Source organism: Pezoporus occidentalis, unplaced genomic scaffold (genome assembly GCF_034315485.1).
Source record: "Pezoporus occidentalis ecotype Australia unplaced genomic scaffold, CSIRO_AGI_Poc_V1 ctg165, whole genome shotgun sequence".
NCBI lineage: Eukaryota > Metazoa > Chordata > Aves > Psittaciformes > Psittacidae > Pezoporus > Pezoporus occidentalis.
The window spans coordinates 422,777-448,471 of record NW_026913477.1 but is presented as its reverse complement, the minus strand read 5'-3'; the positions used below and the strand labels follow the sequence as shown (position 1 = coordinate 448,471).

The 25,695-nt window shown below is 48.0% G+C and overlaps 1 protein-coding gene and 1 long non-coding RNA gene across 5 annotated transcripts; both read right to left on the bottom strand.

The window, feature by feature from the left end:
• Positions 1-1,090: 1,090 nt before the first annotated feature.
• On the bottom strand, positions 1,091-7,571 carry HMGB3 (high mobility group box 3). The gene is made up of 5 exons (XM_062613273.1): positions 7,425-7,571; positions 4,481-4,637; positions 3,845-3,984; positions 3,151-3,325; positions 1,091-2,590 (listed from the first exon to the last, which is right to left on the bottom strand). The coding sequence occupies exons 2-5, from the start codon at positions 4,628-4,630 to the stop codon at positions 2,447-2,449; spliced, it is 609 nt and encodes a 202-aa protein (XP_062469257.1). The 5' UTR covers positions 4,631-4,637; positions 7,425-7,571; the 3' UTR covers positions 1,091-2,446.
• Positions 7,572-9,386: 1,815 nt separating this feature from the next.
• LOC134160869 (uncharacterized) lies at positions 9,387-24,359 on the bottom strand. Of its 4 annotated transcripts, none has more exons than XR_009963729.1 (4): positions 22,747-22,988; positions 21,166-21,592; positions 16,075-16,327; positions 9,387-11,823 (listed from the first exon to the last, which is right to left on the bottom strand). It is a non-coding gene; the product is annotated as an uncharacterized LOC134160869 (long non-coding RNA). The 4 variants fall into 4 exon arrangements; XR_009963727.1 differs by lacking the exon at positions 9,387-11,823 and adding an exon at positions 23,168-24,359 and having other exon boundaries at positions 15,479-16,327; positions 22,747-22,829; XR_009963728.1 differs by lacking the exon at positions 9,387-11,823 and adding an exon at positions 22,995-23,138 and having other exon boundaries at positions 15,479-16,327; positions 22,747-22,829.
• Positions 24,360-25,695: the final 1,336 nt, after the last annotated feature.

Genomic DNA, 25,695 nt, shown 5'->3' with positions numbered 1-25,695 from the left:
GAAACAGTATTAGAGCTCCTGAAACAATGCCATCACTTTTCTTTGCTCCATCACTTCCCCACCAATTTTCCATGTGCTGGAATCTCCAGGTGTCATTTCCCACATAGCTGAAGACATGCAGAAAGGATAGCAAATACAAAGGTAGCGATTTCTGTTTTCCAGACACTAATTTGAGGCTTTTAAAATGTAACTTCCCATAAAATGGGGGCTAATTTCACACTTGGTTTTTTTTGTGCATTAAACACAGTAAGTGCCATAATTAAGCAATTATAGCAGTATTTCTAAATGATCCAACTGCAACTTAACCTTAAAAGAGATGCTACATGTTGCTATGTTTCATAAAGTTTATTAGCTCACTTCATCCAATACTAAGTTTTGCCTGGTCTTGCTTTCAGGTTCTAGTCCATCTCAACTCTTTTGCCAAAATACTACAGTTGTGGAGAAGTCACAGGTAAGCCAGATGTGCTACCCAATTAGGCAACAGAGCTGTTTTAACCACATTAGAAGTAGTCACTGCCTGTGAACCTGGCCCTCATTAATCTGCAGTTAGGCTCAAATGAAGCAGTGGCAGCAGCCCATACTCACAGTTTACACTAATGAGTTACCCTGTCTTCTTAAGTCAGCTGCACATGGCAGTCCACAACTCTGACTTGCTATTAATGCAAGCATCCTCACATCCCATCTCCTTCTTGCTGCCAAGCAAACACCAACTGCTAACTACAGCCAGCACGAGGGTAGTGAGTGGGTGCTGTAGTTTTCCCAGTTCGTGCAGTTTCCATGCTAAGGGAAAATGAGGTTAGTCACCACCTGAAGACCAGGTACCACCCTTCCCTTCCAATGGCTGCAAAACATCCCCAGCTTGGATTTGAAAGATGGCAATGATACAACCAGCTGGCCACCTGAGAGAAGAGACCTGCATCACTCCCCCAACCCACCTCATAGGACCCAGTTCCTATTAAAACTTGCATGGTTAGAGAAAGGACACAGACCAAGTACCTGTGCCATGCTCCTGCTTCAGCAGGGAATTAGACTAGGCACCTGGCTCCTGCCAAGAATCAAGATGCTAGAAAAAAACACAAGTCTGAAACAGTTTAACACAGGACAAAAAAGGCACATTTTAATATGTACAGCAATGCATTTGGGCTATAAATTTACCCAACACAACTGGAAAAAAAAATCCAAACTATGCTTTTATACTTATTTCATGGTGTCAGCCTCATTCCTAGCCACCTACCTTTCTCTGCATCTCTGAATGCTGCTATATACACACACAAACAAACAATTAAGTCATGAATGTTCATTTAGGCTCCCAAGTTCAAGTAATAAAGTTCAAACTTGCATAGCATCTTATGCCACTCAGCCATAAACAGTTACGATTGCATATTAGCTGGAGCAGCCATCTCTTTCAATTCAGCCAGTTTTGGCTGGCCACCATTTATTTTATTTTATTTAAATCCTTGAGTCAGAATGTTTCCTAAGTCACCAGCCCTGAGGGATGCCACAGACTTCAAAATGAACCTCTTGCTGTCATCAAGATCCTTTAAAACCAGAAATTTAGAGTGTTGTCAAGAACAGTTTTAAAAATGTAATACTGTTTATTTTGCTTCAAAAACATTTCAGCATTCTAAACATACAAAAAAAACAGAACGTTGCAAATTCGTTTAAGTACAGAGTGTTTTTGAACTTCAGTTGCTGCACTGGCTCTTCACTTAGTTGACGATGAAGAGATGTCTACAGTTTCAGTTTAAAAACTACCGCACTTAACTAAAAAAATCCATACACTTCTCATGCCAGCTGAACCCCCTTTCCACAACTAAGAATGGCAGCAGAATGCTATTTCACTATATACAGAAAGACAACTTTAAGCTAAATGGACGCCCACTGTAGTGTAAATAGATCTACCCTCACAGTGCATGCTTTGGGCCATGGCACCCTGGGGAACGTACAACCTTTCCAAGTAATCACTGCTCCTCTAAGGCATCATAACTCTAAGCATGTACCACAAGAATCTGTCTAGTTTTTACAAACTATAGATATGTACAGTTTATAACCCAGGATTTTCTAGCCAATAACCATATAGTAACACCACCTTACAAATTAAAAAATGCTTGAAACATTTTTAAATGCTTTGTTACACCAACAGCAAAGTGCACAGAGTTAGGAGAACACTAGAGCGCCTTTTCATTTTAAAAATGTTTGGAAATATGTACAACTTTGATACAGTTTCAGGGTGCTCGCTACACCCATGGCCACTTCATGTAAACCAGTTACAATTTTCTAGAGCACTTTTAGAAACTACAACGCGATCGGAATCCAAATTTTTTTTGTTTTTTTTTTTTAATTAAGCCTAATGAGGGCAAGAGACACCATCTCAAATAAGAGGTGCTTCATTTACGGTGTTTCCCCTACTCTATGGTATTCACATGGAGACAAGTATTGTACAGTTTTATTCATCATCATCATCTTCATCCTCCTCTTCTTCATCCTCCTCCTCCTCTTCGTCTTCTTCCTCTACCTTTTTCCGAGCAGCTTTGGTTGCTGCTCCCTTTGCGCCATCAAACTTTCCTTTAGACTTGTAGTCTGCAACATCCTGCAAAGTCAAGGGGACGTCTTAATTTGCTCTAAGCAGCAAACACATACAGCATTTGTACAGCAGCGGGCGTTAACGTAAAGGGACTGGCCTTCCACAGCTGCACCTCCAAAAGGGGCAACACCCAGCGTTATGGTACACAGGTATGCAGACACCTAAGCATCCTCAGCTGCCTCCAGATGATGGATACCTTGAACCCTGCGTTCATGGTTATTGCCTTGAGGAGGAGAAGAGAATCCAGCCTCTCTTAAAAGTTTCCTGCTAATGGGACAAAACTCATTTAACAGCACAACACACCCTGTGCTGAAGCAACGCAGCAGCCACTGCTGGGCATCACTGGGGGAAAGCTCTCCATCCATGCTGGAATTCACCCTTGGCTCTCTAACCTACTCCATCCCAACGTACACAGTGCTCAGCTGCACAGCACACAGCATGATGAGAACAGGTCTGTAAGCTGGAGATCCTCACTGTGCTGGGGCTACCCTAGCTGGGTATACATTACAGAAACACATCAACACAAGAGCCAGCATGGAAGAGGCACAAGTGAAAACTAGCCTTACCTTCTCGTACTTCTCCTTCAGTTTAGCTGCCTTATTGTTATAAGGCTGCTTTTCCCCATCACTGAGGTTGTTCCACATTTCACCCAGTTTCTTTGCTACATCTCCAATGGATATGCCGGGGTTTGTGGACTTGATCTTGGGGCGGAATTCTGAACAGAAGAGGAAGAAGCCAGACCTTGGAAAGAAGCACCAAGAGGACAGTCAGCACCACAGCAACCTGCCTGGAGAACATCCCTTCCTTTATCCCTCACCCACAACATTCACACAGGAAGAATTTCTTATTTTTACTTAAGGAGACCAAAACCCAAAACATAAATCCAAATCTGTTTTTATTTTACCGAGGCCCAGACCTTCAGCCTTCACCCAATGCTTCTTTCAATCAGATGTTATCTATCCTCCCCACCCAATTTCATCTTAGATACACAAGTCTCACTGTGGTCCACTCATTTCCATGTCTTCCGTTACTATGAATTTAAGGGTACCAAGTACTGACAAGTCCTGTCAGTGCTCTACATGCTCAAGATTACAAACTGTCTAGAAGATCTGCAAGACAGCATCAGTAAACTGTGAAGACTACCAATACTGCTATACCAACAGCATACCCCATCTACTTCCTTTATGGAAACGTATCAGATCTGTTACAGGGTGTGGAAACAAACCAAAACACCTGTGCATTTAACACAAAGTCACTTACGGTGGTCGTTTCGGGGCATTGGGGTCCTTCTTCTTCTTGCCACCCTTAGCTGGTCCATAATCCTTCATTTCTCTATCGTATCGTACCTTATCAGCCTTTGCCATTTCATCAAATTTAGCCTTCTCCTTGCTTGACATGGTCTAAAAAACAACAAAACAAGACACCGAACTTGTGATTACCCAACAGCTGGCAAACTTTAAGTAAACAAGCCAACACATACTGACTCAATAGGGGAGTTTCAGAGTTTGTTTGTTTTCTAACTGGACCACCTTGGGGACGAAGGTCCTGTACCAGGGACCGCAGCCACCACTGGCACGCTCGTAAGAGGGAAGCAACAGGAATGGGACAAGCACAGCCAGAGTCCTCTGTAAGGGCACAGGCCTGGATGGAGGTAGCAACTGGAAACAGGAAAAGAGGCCAGGCTGTATAACCGAAGCACGTCAACAGGCAGATACACTAGGCTGAAACTTTCACGATCATAACAACAGTCAGCAGCACCCAATCAATGGCTGGGACACACTGCCAAGAACGGTATACAGACCAAAACAGCACCAGCTCCCTTCACGTTCAGACACATGCCCATCATTCTAGCAGATACAGCAAGTTACCCCTTCAGGAAGTCACAAATTAAAGTACCTTCCACCTCTCTGAGCACTTCTTGGAAAACTCTGCAAAGTTGACTGGAACCTCTGGGTTCTTTTTCTTATGTTCCTCACGGCACGTCTGCACAAAGAAGGCATAGGCAGACATCTTGCCCTTGGGCTTCTTCGGATCACCTTTAGCCATCTTGACTCTGTACGGAAGAGAGGGGAAAGGGAAAGAAATAAGTGAGTGCATGCATGGACAAATGTGTATATACGTACATAGTGTGCATATTTTTATACATATGCACATACCACCATCCCCTGAAGTGACACCCCATCAGCAACACATCCCTTTTTTCCCCCAAAAACACTTCCTACTATCCCCAACAGACAGACTCAAGTTATTCTTCCCTTGACACTTTGGTTGCAGACTTGAGCCAAGCAAAACTGGTCACTGATTTCAGTTTTACATTGATATGCTTTTACATCATGCCCTAAGACTGGAGACAGGCTATTAAATACACATACTTGTGCCCATTAAGAGTTATAGATGAACTAATACAAAATATTTTAGTTGGCTACCACACTGGGGCTCAAGTGGTGTGCACAGCACCAGGCTGTGACTTATCCCTTTAGTAACTGGAGTTCACATGTTCACAGCTGTCGGCCAGGTAGAAAAGCAGTACAGGCTATCCCCCCCCCATAAAACTGCAATAACGGTCTATATATAAGGTGGTGCGGAAATAAAAGCTAGTTTTAAACACAACAGGGGCCCGTGAAGCTCAGTGAGGTGAGCAGCGCTCGCTCTTGCTCCACCAAGTGACACATGCTCAGAGGCATAGTGGTCAGTGCAAAGATGCGATTAGCAAGTCACCAAGAGGATGATGCTAACTTTTGGGCTGTATTTCTTTCCCTTTCCTCCGTATTATTCTTTTTTTTCTCTAAAAAAAAAAAAATTTTAAAAAGCCACAATAAGAAAATTAAAAAAAAAAAAACCTCCCGCAGTAATATTTCCTATTTACTGCCTCCGAGGCGTTTGAAAATTTAATTTTTATTAGCACAACGTTAATATTTAATTGCGCCCGGTCACTCTCCGTGTGCGGCTGTAGTGGCTTTAAGCCGCTCGCTCCCACCCCGGCCGCTCCCCGACCCGTCGGGGGCCCCCGCTGCCGCCCTACACCTCTCCGCGGGCGGACAGAAAACCCGCGTACGCTGGGACCAGGCGGCGAGACCGGAGCGCGGCCGGGACCGGGGCCGAAGTTGGGGGCGAGCGGCCCGCCGCGGCCGGCCCGGCCTCCGCTCCTCTCCTCTCCCGCCATCTTCTCCCCCCCACTCCCCCAAGGTCACCGCGGCCGCTGGGCTCCGCGGCGCGGGGAGCGGGCACCTGCGGCGGGGCCGGGGCCGGCGGGCGGAGGGGGCAGCTGCGGCTCCGCCAGACGCCAATAATTCATCTTCCATTTTGTGAAATGCCTCCTGATGAAAGAAAGTGCCCCTGAAATGCGGCGGGGCGGCGGGCGGGGGGCGCCGGGGGGCCCGGCGGCGGGCGGGGGCGCGGAGCGCCGGCCCGGCCCCGGGCGGCCGGTGCGAGCGGTAGCGAGAGCGGCGGCCGCGCTCCGCGCCCAGGGCCGGCCCCGCTCGCTAAGATGGCTTCTCCCGGCGCCGCCGCCGCGCCGCCGAACAAAGCCGCGCTCCCCCTCCGCCGCGCTCGGCCCCCCGCGCCCGCCGCCCCCGGCCGCCAGCCCCGCCAAAACGCCGCCCCCGCCGCGAAGGGGCTCCGCGCTCGGCCCCCCATCGAGCGGCGGGGGGCGGCGGGGCCGGGGCGCGGACGGGAGGCGCCCCCCCCCCCCCCGGCCCCTGCCTAGCGCAGCGCTCTCTAACAAAGGCTCCCGTGCAGCCATTATCGCCGCCGCTACGCTCCTCCGCGTCGCCAGAAAAAGAGTGCGGAGAGCCCCGGGGCGGCCCCCCGGAGCCCGGCCGAGGGCAAGGGGAGGTGGGGAGAGAGAAGCCGGGGCGAAAGCGAAAGGTTTGGACCCTCGGCGGGGCGCCGGGAAGGAGATTTTCCCCGCCGCGACCTCCCTCCCCATCCCTATGCCGCTTACACGTCTTTCTTCCCTTCGCCGGGGCTCTCCAGCGCCAGCCATATTAATGCCCACAGTACTGGCGGCGCGGCGCGGGGAAGAAGCGATGCGGGGCTCCGCCGCGGGCGCAGCCCCGCCGAAGACACCTTCCCGAGCAGGGGAAGAGCGGCAGAGGCAGAGGCGAAGGGATCGGGGGAGTTTGGAGGCGGCGGCGGCGAGAAAAAAACTGCTTCGCCGGGACCGACGGGCGCAGCGCGCAGGGTTTATCCCTGTCAGATGCTAAAGCGACAGCCATATTAATGCAGAATAAACAGCGGGCACAGCACTGCGCACGGCCAACAACTTTCCCACCGCCGCCAGCCCCACCGAGCCCACCCGGGGAACAGGGGCAAATAAAAACCGAGGGCGCCGCGCGTTTTGCCGTGCGACATTAGGAGGCGGCAGAGAAAAATCCCTGCCCATGCGGGGGAGAAGAGGAGTTAGTCCCGGTGTAGTTGCTGCACCAGCCATATTACTCTCGGCGGCACGGGAGCCCGGCGCAGAGAAATGGGGCTACACCGGGGACAGGTAGCCCCTCCGCACCGGGGTGGGGGGCTCCCGGCGGAGCAGGGGAGGAGAACGGGGGATAAACACTGCGCCTCGCCCGCTGCCCACCGCCCCGCCAGCTGCGCGCAGCATCTGCCCCGGCACCGGCGATCTCTGAGCGAGAGGGGAAGAAAGTTTTGGGTGATTTCCTCCCCCCTTTTTTTTAATTAAAAAAAAAAAGATTTTTTTTTTTAAAGGAAGAAAAGAAGGGAAAACAAAAAAAATACACCGATATCAGCCACAGAATGAAGCGGGGTCGGGCAGGACGAGGGGCGCAGGGCGGGGCGGGCAGCGGCAGCCGCCCCCCGGAAAGTTGCGGCGGGGCTCACGTACCTGTATTGTTCGCGGCAGTGTGGACAGGAGCTGAGCGCAGGGCACGGCGCGGGGCTCGGCGCGGCTCAGCCTCGCGTTGGCTGCCTACGAGAGCGGCCTGATTGGCTGCGGGGCTCTGCCGTTTAAAACAACCTCCTCGCCAGCTCATAGGCTCGGCGCCTCATGAATATTAAGCAGGACCGCGCGGTGGTTGGACGGCATGGGTGATGTCATTCATTCAAAACTGTAGCGCCCGCCGGGGGAAAGGGGAGGTTTGGGGGCGCGAGCCTTTTGGGGCGGGGAGGTTAATGCCGTCCCGCGCAACTTTGCGCGTTGCCCTGCGCCCTGGGTGGCGGGAACGCTGCGGTCCCTGCCCGCGAAACCGCCATGTGGTTGCGGCCGCCGGGTGCCCCATTCACCACCGAGCGCACCGGCGTTGCGCGCAGGGTCGCTGCGGGGTGTGCGGTGCTCAGTGTCCCCTCCCTCCCTGATGGACAGCGCTGGGTCCGGCAGCCCCGCACGCTACCCGCGTTGGTGCTGTGTTGCAGAGAAGACCCACCGGCAGCCGCGCAAAAGGGACGAAGGGCAGCGAAGGCAGCATCTCGGGGGAGAGTGGATTCCCCGGCCTATGGTAATTGCCTCATTGGTGATTTCAGCAAGGGTCCCGTTCCGCTTTCACCGGTGCTGCTCGCAAAGTCGGTTACTACTGCGCGTAAAGGGGGGGAACCGAGCCCAAAATAAACTCCGCTGACAGTTCTGCCGATAGATGGAAAAGGAACTACACAGCAAGAAACGGCGTGTTTGTTGGAAGGGGGGGGGGGACGGGGACGGACGGGGACACCAGAGAGTTTCACCCACTCAATTAAATAAAACACCAAAACAATTAACTTGAATTGCTGTTTCTAAACTACTTCCACAATTTGTTTGGTATTAACTTTCTAGGATTTGGTTGTTATTACAGCGGCTGGTTGTAGCCAAGTAAATTTATCAACATGCCCTTGTGACTGAAACCTCCTCAGCATGGCTCAGGGGCCAAGGGGACAGAGGCTCCTCTGGCTCTCTTAAAAGAGCTGTTTCCTATAGGGCAGTTGCCAAATGGTTAAACTGGTATTAGTGGCTGACCACAATTGTCGGCTGGCTTGGAAAACTGGAGCTGTTATTTTAAGGCTCGAGCGGTAAGACTCAGAAACCACTGTGTACTGTTATGGGCTGGGCGTAACTGCCACCCTTTTATGATAGCCAGAAGAAACAGTTGCCCTCTTTAAGACACAGATAGTGAAGAGCAGCCTCCACCCTGGTCCGAGAAGCTGGCAGGCAAGCAGGGTTTACCAGATACTGCCCTGTGGAAGCGCTTATGGCTATAACAACATATGGTCACAGACTGCCTTTGCCGGAAGAGATCAAAACAAAACGACTGATGAGACATAGAGGAGTTCCAGTCTCCTGCTGACAGAGACACTGGGGAGCGTGCAGAATTTCACCCAGGATTTTAGCCAAAGACCCGCCTAGATTTCTCCCTTAGGGTACACCTCAGCTGGTATAGCAATCACCCAAATCCAGTTGTCATCCATATGCAGAACCGCTGAGGCTTAGAGAGATCTTACACCCATATCCTTGGGCTTTCCGAAGCAGATATGGTAAAACCAGCCTTACTAGCCTCTTGCCCTATTTCTACCTTCTAAAGCCAAAAGCATAAAACAAGGGGGTTCATTCATAAACATTAATGAGGTTACCCGAGGGACTGTATTCTGTAGCATCATCATAAAATAAGATAAGCAATACTACTGCAGGATAATCTCTTTGTAGCTGATAAACATCCCTCTCACCTATTTTTAGAGATACTTTAAAGTGTTTCAAAATAGTTGAATAATTAAGGCTTTTTCTCTTGGCTCTGGAGTTGCACATTTTTTGCGCTGAAACACTTTTTTTCCTCAAATCACAATCTCACCCCACAGAGCACTGCTCACCTCTGTAATGTGGGAGCATTACAGAGGTGAGCAGTGGCAGCCCTGATGGACAGGCTTGCTTAGGACAGGCACCTGGCATTAAATACACGCGGCCCTGCTAGTCATCTCCACAGCATCCCTCCCACTTCTCATAGGCCAAGGCAAACATTCGCTAAGACACTTGTTCTAGGCAGGCCAGGGAAGTTTTTACAGCTGGTCAAGGGGCAAAGGAGATATTTTGGTAGCTGAGAGACAGCTGGGTGGAAGGTTTTGTCCTAGTACTCACAGCATGGTTTTGAAAGCAGTGGAGGGCTGAGTAGCAAATGGGTGACCATAACCCCTATGGAGATAGCTTCTGCTCACCCCCAGAGCTACCACTGCAGAAGGAAATTCTCCGACAGTGCCCTCTGCCCTGCACATTGCACTGGGCTCTGCAGCTGAGTGCTTTCCCGCAGTGCACCAGGGCAACAGCCTAGAAAGTTGTCTGAGCAAATCTAACCTTTTGCTGTCACCTCTTTCAGGCCATGCACCCCACTTCTTCTTAACTCCGGCCTTCACCTGACCCCTCCGGGGGCCAAGGCAGCTCACTAACCTAGCAAAAGATAAACAAAGCCCCAAATTCAACCTCCTTTTTCTCTGCATTAAGTTTCTGCTGGACCAGAGGACTGAACCAGCATACCTAGGGGTCAGGTAAGTACCAGAACAGAGGCAAAAGAGGATGCAGAAGGGTTCAGCCAGGATTAGGGAAACACTTCTTAGAAGTATGGGTTTGGCAAATTTTAGGTAGTTTTTCTTTGTTTTCATATTACAGACTATTATACATTTATTCTATAGGAAGCATGAGAAGAAAACCATCAGAACAAACTTCAGGCTTCCTGGCTGTTGGCACAGAAAGCAGTGTTTGCTATGAAGCTAGGAGAGCTCAATGCATAGTCTTGTACCTTCCCTTCAGAAAGTTCTACCCTGGTCCCCACCATACTTGCTACAGGCAGATTTATTTTACAAACACATGTTATGTGTTTAAGCAACTGTCAGCTATACCCTGCATCCCACAGCAGGGACCCAGGCCAGGCAATATCTTGACTATAAGGACCAAGGCATAAAATTTGGTTCAAGGTCCTGTATCAAGCAGACAGCTTGCTGAGGAGATTGTCCACAGAGTCCTGTCCCAGCTGGAATCACCAAACACTGAAAGCTTCTGGCCCATGTATATCATGTTGGTGCTGTCCAGGAAGCAGCAGAGATGCAAACAGCTGAGGCCTCGTCAGTACCGGCCAAGATGGAATGACATCTCTTCAGCTAGAGATGATAGAACAGGGAGGATGCTGTGAAAATACCTGGAGTAACCAAGGAGTCTTCCAACAAATCAACAGATTGCATAAATACACTTCAAATTCAGGAAAGTCATCCACATTATAAATGAAATGCCTTCTTCTGCTCCCTAGAGTTGCTGAAGGTCCAGAATAAGTTCACCTATTTTTGAGCCAACAGCCAGATCTCATCTGAACACCAGCAATAGGTTGGTGGGGTCAGCCTTCTCACAGCTCAGTCCTGCTCCAGTTGTGTCAGATGGCTAGCAAATCTAGGCCCTCCATGTGTCTAAGCTGTTCAGAAATCAGTGCTGAAAAGAATCAGAGTGATTTGGTGATTTTGGGTGTAGAAAGGAAACAGCATCCTTGCCACCACGGATCAGCTTCACAGCTCATCCAGCCACCCTCACCTCCACCGTATCGTTCCCATCAGTGAGACCATGAATGCCTTGGAGTGATCCTGGAGGACAACCGTGTATGAAAGATTGGTCCTCAAGACCTTTAACAAGCTTCTCAGTCTGAATCTAGATTGTCTTGAGTTAGAAAGCTATCCTGACATTAACTTGATCTCTTGTTAGTGTCACTAGGCATTTGCTCAGCAGCTGGTATGATTTCAGCCACACAGTGGATTTGAATTGATATCACATCCTTACTGGATTTGTCCAACACTGGTCAGAGCACATTGTTCTTGTTGTGTTGGCTATCTTGATCATGAGTAGCATCACCTATTAATAGCTAGGAATATGCTGGTCTGAATTCACAAATGGAAATTTCAAAGCATCTCAGTGAATTAGGAACACACCAGTCAGAAAAATGACTAGGGCCCCTGATGTCATGATAGCCTTAAAATGAGCTACTGTGTCTGAAAAGCTTCCCAAACATACACAGTCATTTCCAGAAGGAATAAAACAGTTACCTGGTTTCCATTCTTGAGGGGCAGGTCAAATACACAGTGCATTGCCAAAGCACTTTCCTTACTGATTAACTTCTTGGGCTGAGATTCAGCAGCATCACTGGGAATAGCCAAAAAGTTCCTCTGGTCTGCAGCACACATGCTTGGGGATGTGCTGTTTCACCCCATCAGCCTCTGCTTTCCAGTGCTGATACTCAAGTTTCCACATTTCTTTCTGACAGCTGATGTAGGTACTGGAAAGCCATGAAAGTCTGCAGGGGCAAATAACTGCAGTGAGGTATTGGGTACCAATACAGCAACAGTCCTTTTGTCCTTTACCCAGCTTTGGAAGACGCTGAGCCCATGACTGTGTGCTTAAATTAGGAGCACCCTGAGCACTGTATGGGGGAGCCTATTGAAGGCAAAGGGTACAGTATGCATCAAGAAATATCACTGGAAAACCTGGAGCCATCTGCCTGCTGTCCTTACTGAGCTAAGAAGTAATTTTCTGAGGCCTTCTAAGCCACAGGATGCTGTGGCTCACAGAAAAATAGAAGAATCCCAAGAAGAAATACACTTGCTGTTCACAGGGTGAGGAAGTTCAGGAAAACTCAGTTCTAATATCTCAGTTCCCATTAAACACCTTTTCAAGCAACCTGGACACCCAGCACCAGTACGCTGAAGGTGTGCTCAAGGCCCTGGTAGAAACACCAGAGAGGAAGTAGAGTAGACACAGCAATCCCAGGACATCATCATGTATTCCTCACAGTGGTTTATCTAGGCATCCTGTCCTTAGCAAAGCAAGTTATCCCACTGTGGTCAGAAAGCTGCAGTTTAAGCAGGATAATTACAGCTGCATTTGGCGCTTCCACTCCTGTCTGGATCACATCTCTTCACAACCTTTACCCACTGGCAAAACTCTCTAGTGAAGACTTGACCCGAATGAAAAGGCTGATATAAATACATCCGTAGGGTTCTGCCAGCAATTAGGAATAAGGGCGGGGGGAAATCCCTCCGAGGAATCTAACAAAGCCAGGAAACCTTTTTAAACAGAACCAGCCTATCAGAGTGACAGAGTTGACATTTAAGGTTGGATGGACAATAGTGACACGAAAAGTGTTAAATGACCTGTTCGTCTCAACAATATATTCATTAGGCTAGTTAGGGGGCTGTTTCCAAAGCCTTCAGTTTGGACCTAGCTTCTCCCATCACTAACCTTCTATGTTAACACGCAATAGAGATGAAGAGGCTCAATTAACCCTTCTCTAACTGGCGTAGTTGAAAGCTGTTTGCAGAGGTTTGATTTAGAAGTACAAGAGCTATTTTATTTTATCTTACTATTTCAATCAAGAGTTTCACTTCAGTAAAGATGAGGAGGAATCCCTCCATCTGAAACCCTCCAAGTTTTACAACATGTGGGATTTCCATGCCTGGATTTTCTGATGCCCGCAGCCTGAGGCTGAATTCCAAGTCCTGTAACTATAGTAAAATATTTGTAATTGCTCACTGGGATCTCAGCCAGTGAGAATATTTCCTCTTTACCCTATGAAACAAAAAGAGTTACCTTAAATACATGCTGCAAGTAGAAAATAAAATTAGCAATGGTGTTTAAGGAGCTTGGCAGCATGCAAGTTCAGAGAAACAGAGGTTAATCTGATCCCAGTTCAGCTACAGGAAACCCAATGTTCCAACAATTAAAATATTAGCCCAGATGAACAGGTGACCCCCCTAAACCTCCTAATGGGGTGGCACAGCCTGTTATCCCCCGTAGCCATATCCCATTAAGCTGACACCTCTGCAGGAGTAGGATACACTTGCAGTTACACACACAAAATTAATTATTGTCAAACGCACTTCATGGGGACCGAGGTGAGAAGTTAAAATAATTGACAATTATATTAGGCAGCAGTTCAAAACCTCCTTGCAGCATAACCACAGGCAAGATAAACAGAAACTCATGGTTACCTTTGCAGGTGGGCTCCTCCACTTGGCTTTTTCCTTCCTTTCTGCCCCTTCTCCCCCTCCTGTTGTTGCTTCCCTTCACACCCTGGTGCTGGCTTTGTCCCAGTGCATGCTGCCAAGTGGCAGTTAGCCCTTGCACACCTGCTCCGAGAGATTTGCCACCACAGCACAGAACAGCACAGCACCTCCTACACTACCAGACTCCTGGAAACTGCGTGCCCACTGCATGCTGCCTCCTTACATCCCAGCTCATCTCTGCTCCTTCATCTAACACATCCTTCCTGCCACAACACGCTTCCTTCAGGCATCTCCTTCCATCTCAACGACCACAGGACCATCTGCTTCCACGCATCTTTTTAAAGAGGCATTATGCCAAACACTGTAAACACCAAGTGACCTGTTGGATGAGCAGTGAGCAAAATTTAACTTCAGAAGGACGTTTCTGCTGCTGTTTTGCATAGAAAGAACCACACTCAAAAAACTTAAAGGTACTTAAGGAAGAAAAAAAAAAAATCACACAGGACAACCAGAAACAATCTCTGCAAGATTCCCGTAGCCTTCAGAGGAAGTGAAATCTAGATGAAATTTTAAAAGAGAAGATTGTGTTTTCCTTGCACTTTAATTGGCAAATAATCAAGACCACATCCAATGCAACACAAGTTCTTGCAATACACGCTGTGACAGCAGACCAAGAATCTCTATTAGGAATGCAATTACAACCCAACAGCAGTCCAGCAAAAGAATGAGAAACAGGAGAACCCCCAAAGTCCCTCAAGCTTCCCCACAACCTCTCTGTCCCTGTGTATTTTTTTCTTCTCATAGATCTGTTGAGAAAATACCGTTCCCTTTTTGGTATCAGTTTGGTGCTATCAGTTCACCATAGCAACTGACAGCAAACAGCAGCTCCAGTAACTGGAAGTTGTTGGCTGGCTCAGGTAGGCTCTCCTGCAGCAGCAGGCTCGAGTGACTCTGCTCTTAACAAAACCATCAGTTGCATAATTCTAGACCTAATTCTGTTAAGAGAGAATATACACAATTAACTAAATGCCACCAATTAAACTATCAAGAAGGCAGGAATATTTTCAGTTAGAGAACTTTGTGTGCAGCTACACTGTAATCAGGGTATGACAGCAGCTCCTGCAGACACACCAAGCTACTTCTAAAACAGCTACCTCAAGTGCTGGAGACAGACACGGACCACAAAGCCCACCAGGGCAGCTGAGTCCATCTCAGGCAGCTTCCCTGCACACATCTCCGTGCTGGCACAGGCCAAACTGCAAGCAGTGCCTGAGCTGCTAGAGCCTGGGATGCTGTGGAAGTCCAGGTCACTCCCAAGCAATGCCCAACAATAGATGGATCTGAGCTAAGACACTAGAGCACAACGTGAAGCAGATGAGACTCAATCCTGCTGCTAGACCATGGAGGTATTAGATTCAGCAGGAAGATAAAGAAGTCAACAGGATGGTGAAACCATGAAGGAGAGGAAAGGGAGTTTTGCTATATATGGCTGGGACTTACACAAATATCTATGTATTACTGAAAAGCATAGCAGAGGCATATACTGTGACAAAGTATCCAGCTCAGGTTGCTGCCACCAGGTGCTTACATCTATCCTTGATGATGTGGAAGGAACAATTTATTTTTGGGGAAATTTAATAGTAAAGAGCATGGATTTTTTGCCAAGCGCTCCTAAATTCTTCTGCTTTATGTTCACTGAACATCTGCTTTGCTAACAGATTTAATCCCTGTTTTGCATAGGAGTGTAGGAACATTACAATGAGTGAATAACAAACATATTTACAGTGAAATTGGTTTTAAGAATGTACAGTTTATGTGAGCACATATTCTTTAGAGACACACATACACATACATTAGGCATTGCTTTACAGTTAAAGGAAGGTGAACTCCTTCCGCCCAAATTTGCAACAATTTCTATTTTATCTTACAGTTGTTAACCCATTAAAAGACATTGAGATCAGGGTGTGTACTGTATACCTGTCACCACAGATTGCACTGAAGTCAACTAACTTTGCTTTGCTTTAATTACAACTTCTCATACCAAGACAAAAGTGTTTCATAAAATTCTCTCCAAATGTCCCAGCTTTGTGCTTTTCCCCAACTAAAGCAGATGCCTGCCAAAGAAAAATGGCTTCAATCACAAAAGACAGCAAATATACTGAAAAGATTAAAACAAAGTAAAACCAAAAGTGTGCCCAGCTTCCTTCCTGTTATCATCAGAGACAGCATGTTTTCAGGATAGCAGCAGCACCCCGGTGTGTCTGGCTTTAAAAACATCCAAATAGCTTACACCCTGTTCAGCCCCTGATGCTCTAATTTATAAACTTGTGTCCAAGTCCTAGTTACAAAATCCCACTGAATTCACTGGAATTCGTTGCTTAGGTATAACTGTTCATAGTATACTGTTTGGTGAGAGAGATTTCTACCACTGCATACACTGGTGAGATAAAAACCTTAGTAACTAAAATGTTTTTCAGAATCTTGCTTTCCTGGAGAAAAAAAAAGTGTAATTGTATGGAAATGGAAGAGTTATTTGGTCTTACTGTGGACATGGTAACTGTGGTCTCTGGGTCATCTTGTGCTCTTTCTGTCAGCTCATTTATTTTCCATGTGGCTGCTTGAATACATACAATTGTCTCTGGTTATCATATGCTGAATATGATTGTTATGCACTCAGATTTATTCCCAGCATGAAAATTATTTGAAAACGTGTAGAATGAGGAGGAGAAACACAGCCATCAGTTGAGGAACTCGCACAGTAGAGTGCTCAAGAGCTTCCTTTCAGATTTGCCTTTCCTGCCAAAAAAAGGCATTGTTACCGTGACAGCCAAGAGGCGTGTGTTACAACAGGGAAATCACATGGGATGCAAAATTAAAATCTCAATCACAGGTGAAAAATCAAGACAGCAGAGGAGTGGATATACAGCACTGCTCGTTTCTCCCCATCTCCCAGGAAAAGTTGCATATGCCTTGTCCTTACTGGGGTGATACTGTGAGATGTCCAACGCCCAAAGCAGGGTAGCTAAGCAACCTCCCAGCGAGTGGAAGAGGTCACCCCTTCCACCAGAACAGCATCCAGTGGCCCGAGCTCCTCTGCCAGCACAGCCGGACCTATGACAGGTCCTTACCAGTCAGTCCCACCCAAGGAAGTGTGACTTTGCAATGTCCCAGGCTGGCATGGCCACACTGTCAGGATTGTGCAGCACAGCTCAAGCACCAGCAGGACTTGCACACCATGCCATGGTTTCCACAGAGGAGCACAGGGGCTAATTCCTATGCTCAACTGAGGATCCAAATTACACCCGGTGACAATTGAAGACAAACTTGTCAAGCCCATGTAGGTCCAGACAGCAATCACCTGGGATTTCTCCATGCACAGACCACTGTATTTCTGAATGGCAGATGACTATCCTCAGGTTCCTCTGCTTGCAGCTACTCAGCGTTTCTCCCCTGTTGTAGTAATTCTGGCCAACAATGCTCACTATTACTTACCCTCTTTGGATAATCACACCCTTATGGTACCTCTCACAGCCTAATGTTTTACAGTGAAATCTGAGAAGGTCTGAATAATCCTAATAGTGGTTCGGCAGCGGCACTTGCACAATTATTATGTAAAATGTAAGTGTGCTCCTACCAGCTCTCCATTTAAATTTATAGTGATTGGTTCCAATCACTAACATGGTAAATGAAAAAAATCCCCAGCCTTCATTTAAGAGGTTTATAGTAAATAAAAAAGTGCCAAGGGTTGTGTGTTGGCCCCCAGTCTGTCAGCTTTCTGTGCAGGAAGGGATTCAGGCTCCCTTTCCTAGGCATACATAAAATGCCGGGTGATATACGGCTCTGCTCCATGAAGAGTATGGCTGCAGCGAGAGCCAGAGCAACTTAGGCTGCTGGTCCTAAGGAAACCTTCTCTGCAAGCCCAGGCTGGAAGGGCTGAGGCAGAAATCACCCACATTCTCCTGCAGCCTGCTTTTCCAGCATCTTTTCAGTGTTTGGCAATGTACTGTTTCCCACCTACAAGGCAGTGTGGAGTTGGAGCCCTGATTAATCCAGTGCACAGAGCCTTTACCATATTGAACAAAGGCCGGCAACTGTCAGATGTGGTGAGTATTGCTTGAATTATTCTTTCCACAAGGAACACAGACCTTGAGAAGGTTTTAATCTATCTCTAAAGGCCACTCTGTTGTTCTGAATTTAGGCTGCAGGGAAGGCAGCTCTTCACTCATGATTTTAATTTCAGTCGCTGCAAGGGTAACTTTAGAAAATACACCCTGGGTCTGATTCTGACTCTTACTGAAGTCAAAGGCCAACATACTGTGCAAGTCAGTGGGAAGAAAGGTGTGATTCTGCTACACAAAGCCAAGTGTCTGGAGGATGTTCAGCCCTATCCTATTGTGAAGTTTACCACTCCTGGGTGAAAACAGGCGCCTGCTCCTCTTAGCTGAAGTCCCCCTGGCAACCTACAGACCCCCTTCTGCCCCCTGGCACAGCCTCAAGGGGAAGAACAGCCAGTACAAGCGACACTGTCCCCAGTTTGTTGCATGCATAGAAGGCTTCGGAAGTGTTGTTCAGTGAGAACCACCTATTACTGCTCCTCCGAGGCCAGCTCCGAGAAGGGTCCTGCAGCTGAGTCAATCACAGGCACCAGAGAGGCATCCATCACCTTTACACTCCCTGCATCACCTTTACATTGCCTGTATTGTCTTTATGTTGCCCAGACCTCTCTCCCTTGCCATAAGCCTGCCATCTCTGCTCCTTGGGGAAGAAGGAAGGGCAGATCCTTCAGGCTTTCCCACATTCATCAAGCTGTTTCTCCAATGGCACTCAACACCCTTGCACTGCCACAGTGTCTTGACCAAATGGACTTTCCAAAGGCCTCTTCCTCCCAGACTGGCCGCAGCTGCTGGATGGGATGTCTCAGGAATAGCCCCTCCATGGAGCCTGCCTACGGGGCCCCACTCAGTAGTGCTCCCAGCCCATGTGGGAACTCAAGAGCAGGCCAGCAAATGGTGGGATCAGCCAAGGAGAACTTGCTTGTTGTCATCAGGGAAGACAATTCTCTCCCCCAAGGCATCCTGTGCTGCCAGAGCAGCACACTGGCCAACAAGGACAGTCTCAGTGACAAAGAGACAGACATGAGTAAAGAGGTCCATTAAGTACTGGCTGGGAGAAAGAACCGGCATTTTTGACCCCAGGAAGCCCAATTTTTACACTAGTTTATTAACTGCAGTAGGTCCAAACTACCCTGGTTTTGTCTGAAGCTTCTCCTGATGGTGGCAGATCAAGGGAGATGCTGGACTCTGCTTCCTCTCTTCAACACATCTGAGATGGTGCAACCACAAGGACTTCATCCAAGAGGACTTCAAGAGCTATCACCCACACAGGGGCCATTCTCTCCAGAACAGTGGGGTTACTGGAGCCCCCCAGGACCTGCTGCAGCCCTCCCACAATGGCTGGCAAAGGAGTACACTGGTGTGGGGTGAGTCATTCCAAACCAAGGCTACACGCCTTAACAAGGAGGTGTTAGTTTGTCCCTTTATGCCCCTCCCCATCCATTTTTTTTCCTCAAAATAAACAAATGCTTTGCTGGGCGAGCCTCAACCCTACACAGCCCATGCTACTCACAGGTCCCTGCTGCTCCCCAGCAAGGCTCCTCTCCCCAGAGGAGAGATGCAGCACATCTGTCCTGCCACTCTAACCCTGATGCAGCCTTTCCTCCTGCACACCCACACAGGGGGTATTGCCTGTCCCCTAATTTGCTGTGATTTCACAGCAAGAAATGAAACCAGTGTTTCTATGAAGTAGGAGAAAGTAACCAGCCGTGCAAGATCCAGTGACAGATCCCAGCGCAGCCAGCCATGGCTGGCGTCTGACAAGCGCTTCGTTAATGCATTTCTAGGCTCACCCCATGCTTGGGGAAATCCTCCCTTCCCTACAAGAGGACACAGAGCAGAACCAGCCAGTCTGAATCAATCAAGGCAGACTGGGGGGTCAGTGGTGAATCCGGGCACAGGAAGGGGTCTGCAAAAGTGCACTTGTAAATCCCTCAGTGGGAGTCCCTCCTCCTCCTGCTCACAGATCTGTAGCATCAGGGGCTTTACACTCCAGTGGCACGCTCCCAGTGTGCCTTGCACATCTGCTGAACTAAGGTAAAACTGGACACTGCAGAGCTGTGATTTATATCCACAGGGTAAGGCGCTGCTGGAGAGGTCCCTTCCTGCCGCAGGAGGGATACACACTTCTCTTTCTCTCCTCTCACATCCTGCCCTTGCAAGCGCTGCACAGTTACAGAGAGGAAGCCTGTTAGGACATTGTCACTGCTCCTCCTCCTCTTTCAGCAATCAGAAATCCCAAACCATGTGGCTGCTGTGCTACCCGGCAAAAGCACCAGGCGAGAGAAGAACCCAGGCATCCCTGCTGCAGGCCCTGCTGCACGGTACCCCTGGATGCTGGTGCTTTGGAGCAGTATAGGCACCTTTACCTTTAACAAATGCTAACTGGAAGCTTGAATTGCTCCACCAGATCTGGCCAGCTAGATTGGCTGAGAGAAGTTAACTCAGTGGAAGAAGGCAGAGGAATAAAAGGCCTTCCTTTCTCCTTTTGTCAGGCAACAGGTCACACATGCTTGCAGACAGATCCCAAAGCCTGTCTCTACTCTCACATTTCCTCTCTTCCGCTCCCTGACGCTTTCCTGACACATCTTCTTGTGCACTTTGCTCAGCTTTTGAAGTAACACTCCTCCCTGCTTGTTCTCCTTCCTACTCCTTGTCACTGCAGTCCTGCTGCTGTCATCACGCTCCCGTCAGACTTCTCCTTTCAACTGTGCATTTCCACGCTGTCTTTCCCAACTGTCACACACGCTTCTGGTTCAAACATCTGTTCCTCCCCCTCCCAGAGAAGTTACTCCAAAATGTGCTGCTTTTTGTCTGAATGGAAGGAAGGATAGATTTGGTTGTACACATGGTGCTACACAACCATCCAGGCTGCCAAGTGAAAAGGTCCTCTTCTGTTATTTGGTCACATCAATTCCCAGGGCTACAGGTTCAGTTCCTGCTTATTCTGCCAGGATGAAGAGTGAGAAGCCTGTTTCTTGTGCCCTACAGCCTGGTTGCTCAGGGCTAATAGCCTCTGCTATGCATGGAAGCAAAGGAGAGGGATACTGACTACCCCACACAGAAGGAAGGTCTGCATGATCATTTTCTGTAATGGGGTTAATATATGCCCTGCAAGAATGACACCCTGAACTGCCCACCCTCACTGATGCCATGGGAAGGCAGGGGAGCAATCATGGGGTAAGAACAGCTGGATTCTCTCCTCCTTGACTGCCCCCATGAACTGGCTGGAAGCAAGGAGCCTCCAGCAGCTGCATGGAGCAGTATGCCTCGGCAGCATTACAGACAGAAACCCAAAATCTAGCTCTGTGTAAAACCTCAGGGTAGAAAATGACATTACAGCCCTTGGGCCATCTTTCTCCAAAACATTTGGAGAGTTGGCAGAGACAGCAACTGGAGCTGTGGGGGAATCTTCTGCTTCCAGGCAGAGGGAGGACTGCAAGCCCACGCTATACATCCACCATCACACCAGCTCCTTCAACACCTCAGCTCAGCCGTTCCCATGGGCTGGGTATCACTTACCAGCAGGTTTTCATTCACCAGGCACCCCACATATGAGTGCCTGAGGCTGCTCTGTATCTGTGGCAAGCCTCTGATAAAAGGGTGCAGCTGGTCATGAACCAGTTGAGCTAACACAGGTGCAGCAGCCAGTTCCTCTATTAGGGCAGTCACTTAGAGTCCCTCCTCTCACAGGGAAAACTGGTCTTTCATGGGCCTTGGACACATCCCCAAACCAAGTGTCAGAACTTAGAGAAAAAGGTTCAGAAAGTTCTTGTTACTGGTGGTAAGTTCTGCCCATAGCTGCAACCGCAGTGAAGAATCTGAAATGTTGTTTCTATTCTATTCTCCTTTCAGCTGCTTATAAGTTTCTCAGTTTCCTATTCAGGGTGAAATGTTCAGTGCTTGGTCTCAGCTCAGAGATGATTTCTTTTATATTCCCCTGCAGGAACTGTGAGCAAAATACTAAATGCAGTAGATTTGGAGTTTGGGGAGTGCAAGCAATCAGATATTTCCCCCTTGTTCCCTCTGATACCATATGTTCCAATTGGAAATTTTACACTTGCAGACTGGTAACTCCTAAATGATGGAGATGATAGACTTCAAATATTCTTATTGAGAGGCAGAAAACAAACCCAGATTTAACAAAATAATTGGTTCAATACTGTTAAGATGAGTTTAGAGAATTCTGATAATTCTTTTCCCTCTCCTGGTGTCCCAGGAGGGGCAAGTACACACGTTTTATTTTAATCTATGTGCTATAATTGTAAGGATAGCTGACACAAGGTGGTCCTTGTTAAGATGTATCTATTCGCTTTGAAATCAAGCTCAGTGCTTACAGGCTGCCAGAAATCACAGACCTATTATTCCAGGAACTTTTGAGTTCCACTGTCAAAACCATCAGAAGTCTGTAAGCGGAACAGCTCCCATTCAATGCATTCTTGTGCTCATTTGCAAACTCTATGGTGGGATTGCTTAGAGCTTTGTTCCCCTCAATCCTAAACTCACTTAAAACTAGAGGCAGAGAATATCTGAAAACCCAGCCTTCCAGAAGCAATATCACCCTAATCATCCTCAACCACAGTGTCTCTTAGGTCACCTTATATATCACATACTTGGAGTTTTTGCTTTAAAGTCAGTTCTGCAAGCCCCATGAAAGCTTTGGATAACCTATTCATACTTTACATGTCAGTATAAATACATAAGTTGTAAGACACAGTCAATGAACTTTAAGCACAGGTACTTCTAAGCACAAGTGCTCAATCACTGCCAAATTCATATATGCACATAGACGGTTATATTATCTTTTCGAGGGACAGGTTTATGTAGGGAGACAATATTCCCCTATCCCTTCTCCCTTTACCATGGCATGGATGTCCTTTTGTATGTGTCTGGGGAGTTACTGAACAGCTGTCCAGCCCATCTTGCTTCCCCTGCACCATCCATGGTCCTGTTTACAGCTGAGAGTCACTACTGACAGCTCACATGGATTTAACAACTTGGGCAGCAAACCACTACCAAAACAGACTGGCACATTGTGACATAACAAAACAGCTCACAAAATGACCCCGTTTGGGCAAGGAAGTCTCATGACCTGAAACTCACCAAACACAAGGGCTGGCAGACCATCGAGGAAGCAGATGATGGCTCTCTTCCAATCCTGCTGACCAAAGTGACACAGCAGCCACCTGGAACACAGCAAGAGATGAAACCTCCTTGGCAAGCAGCTCCCAGCCTGTTCTCTGCCTCCCCAGCATCTGGCATAAGCTAGTTTCACATCTAGAGCCCTTGATCACTTTGATCTCTCAGGTAGTTATTACCTTAATGATTCATGATTGTTAATCAGGTCTCACCTGCAAGCAAGGGAACCTCCACACCAGCCTGCTAACATTGTAGGCTCACTTCCCCAGCCTCCTGGGAGCTCCTTTGTTACACCAGTCCCACAGCACAGTGATTCTATTAAGTGCTGTGGAATTAATCTTGATTTATGGCAGTGGGAGAGAATTGTCAAGTCCCGTGTCCTCACCTTCTGAGCTACTGGTACCACTCGGATCTTCGTCATACTTTAAGTGCTTTATTCTGGTCAGGTTGGTAGAATTACTTGGCTTCTGTATCCTTACGTTCTGGATATTCTTTGCAGTAATTCCTGGTAGCGGCTTCTGGAAAGGTGTTTTTCTCCCTCCACTCCCCACAATAAATGAGTTTGTCACCTGAAATATACTGCCAGTGTGTTACATGTCCCACAGTGTTTGTGGCTATATCAGAAGTGTTTGTTTATAGCACCATAATTCAGCAATATCTTGATTACAGGAGAGATGATGTTGTAACTCACTGTGGCTAGAGAGAATATTATTTTTCTTTCCCTTTAATATAAAATGTTGATTTTCAGTCAATACACTGAAAGAAAAGAAGTACAGCTGTTGCCCTAGTAACCAGCTGCCTTGTAAACCATAAGATGTTAGGAGCATAAGGTGTTAATTGTTCCAAGTGCTGCTTCTGGTCAGGGATAAAAGATAGAGTGGGAGAGATCTTAAGAAAAATCTGGGAAGATAGTCAGCTGGTCTCTGCTTGGAGAGAGCCTATATAGCAGCAAGTGGAGACACAAGGTGAGAAGTAACACTGCCATAAGAATGGCCTGAATTGTGGCCATGTGTGACAGCATCCATGAGAGAAGCCTCTGAAGGCACAACAATGCTGGGAGCCTGGTGGGTTTTTACCAGCATGGTCACAGCTCAGCACCTCTACCACCAGATGCAGCAGCTTTTTCTGCCACTGCTCACCCCCTCTTCCTGACCAGACCCACCTCGACTTCCCCTTCTGTTCTGTGTCCTGGGGTTTCCACGTGCTGTGCTCCAGGAGGCTCCTTCCAATGCACTATTCAGCAGGGATTGAGGTCTGTCCTGCAGAAATTGCCACCACCTCTCTGCAGAGCATTTCTTCCAGTGGAGCAAGCCAGGACAGAGCACCCCTTCTGTCACATACCTGTGAGTGCTGCAACACAACTGCATTGCCCTGCTAAGTGGCTCCTGCTTTCACACCTCTTGCACGGCACAGCACACAACATCTCCCTGGCTGCTCCTGCTGCGCATTCATCCCAGCCACGCTGCCTGTGAGGAGTGGGAGCAGTTGATTGCCCAGAGCACAGACTGAACTCCACAAAGATGTGTTTCTGTTCCAGCCTCCTACAAGACAGAGCCCTCATGTCCAGCAGGCTGGGGCTCGGAAAGCAGCGCCAGAAGGACTCCTGCAAGAGGCCTCTAAGGAAGAAAGGCGGCATGAGGTCTTCTCTCCCATCTCTAAGATGAAAGCAAGCTGGCGAGACAGCAGCCTCATGCTCTGCAGCATCTGCCACCTCTCCCTTCCCTCCCCCCAACCCCAGCCCAGCAAACATGAATATTGCTAAATCAGGAGGAAAGTTTCCTACTGTAACCTTTTTTAGCTATTACCTGCTCTTGATGCCCACTGAACATGCAAGTACCTGCAATCCCTTAGGAAATAAAGATAAGGGGCATAGAAAAAGCAGTGTATTTATAAGGTAACCCCCTCCCAGGGGCAGGGTTATGCTAATCAGAGAGACTGTCCCAGCATAACACATGGATTACATACACACCACAGTAACATATGGAGAGGAGGGCTCACATTCAGCACGGCTGCTCTCCCCAGCACACATGGCTGGAGGGTTTCACACCATGAACAGGAACAGAGAAGCAAGGCCAAGCTCTGGCTTTGACCTGAAGAGAAAAAGGATGGGACAACAGCATTGGAAAATTGGCAATTCTGGCAAAAGCCCTCCCCTGGGCTCCAGTTTGCAGGGGTATATTCCTGATGGCTCATTAGCTTCTGGGGAGAAGTTTTTTTCTGCTATTGTTTTTATTTACTAACTCTTGATGTTTATACTTGGCAATAAAGTCACAGGTCCAGTGAACCACACCACAAAGCCCTGTATGCAGCCTAATGCTGTGTCACATTGGTGATGGAGACTACATCTAGCTACACAGCCTTCATATCAAATCAGAGGTTTATTTTCTCTTTCTTGCTCCCCCAGGTACAGTTGCCTGTGATAACGCAGCTGTCTCCATCTCAGCATAGCCTAACACAGACCTGTGTCACTGACCGGGGCTGGGATTTCTGCCATGCATCCTCTACACTAAGAAAACACAGCTTGAGCACAGATGAAAGTGCGAAACCATGATTTTTTCCAAGTGGAGAGTGCCTGGGCAGCACTTCCCATAGCAGAGCTGCATTTAAACTGGGGTCTGTGGGTAAGATGATTGAAAAATAAAGATGAATGAGTTTGGTTGGATAATTATATAATAAAATTGAAGGCTCTGGAGTTTAACTCGGGAATATAATCCAGTATATGTGGCTGGTTAGCCTGCTCCCTCTCCTACTACTAGCAGCACCATCTTAACCCAGCAAGGAAATCTGCCCTTCATATGGAGTCCCAAGACAGAAATGTTTGGGTAGCACAGCCCAAGTACCTGCACAGGATCAATCCTGCCCTGTGCCAGTCTCCCAGTAGATAGTTTTGTGCCCCACGTGTGAGGCAAAGCA

Coding starts and splice junctions, on each gene's coding strand:
- HMGB3 (XM_062613273.1), bottom strand. CDS start 4,630: ATGGCTAAAGGTGATCCGAAGAAGCCCAAGGGCAAGATGTCTGCCTAT. Junction 3,985..4,480: donor AGTGCTCAGAGAGGTGGAAG/GTACTTTAATTT, acceptor GTTGTTTTTTAG/ACCATGTCAAGCAAGGAGAA. Junction 2,591..3,150: donor TGAAGGAGAAGTACGAGAAG/GTAAGGCTAGTT, acceptor TTGACTTTGCAG/GATGTTGCAGACTACAAGTC.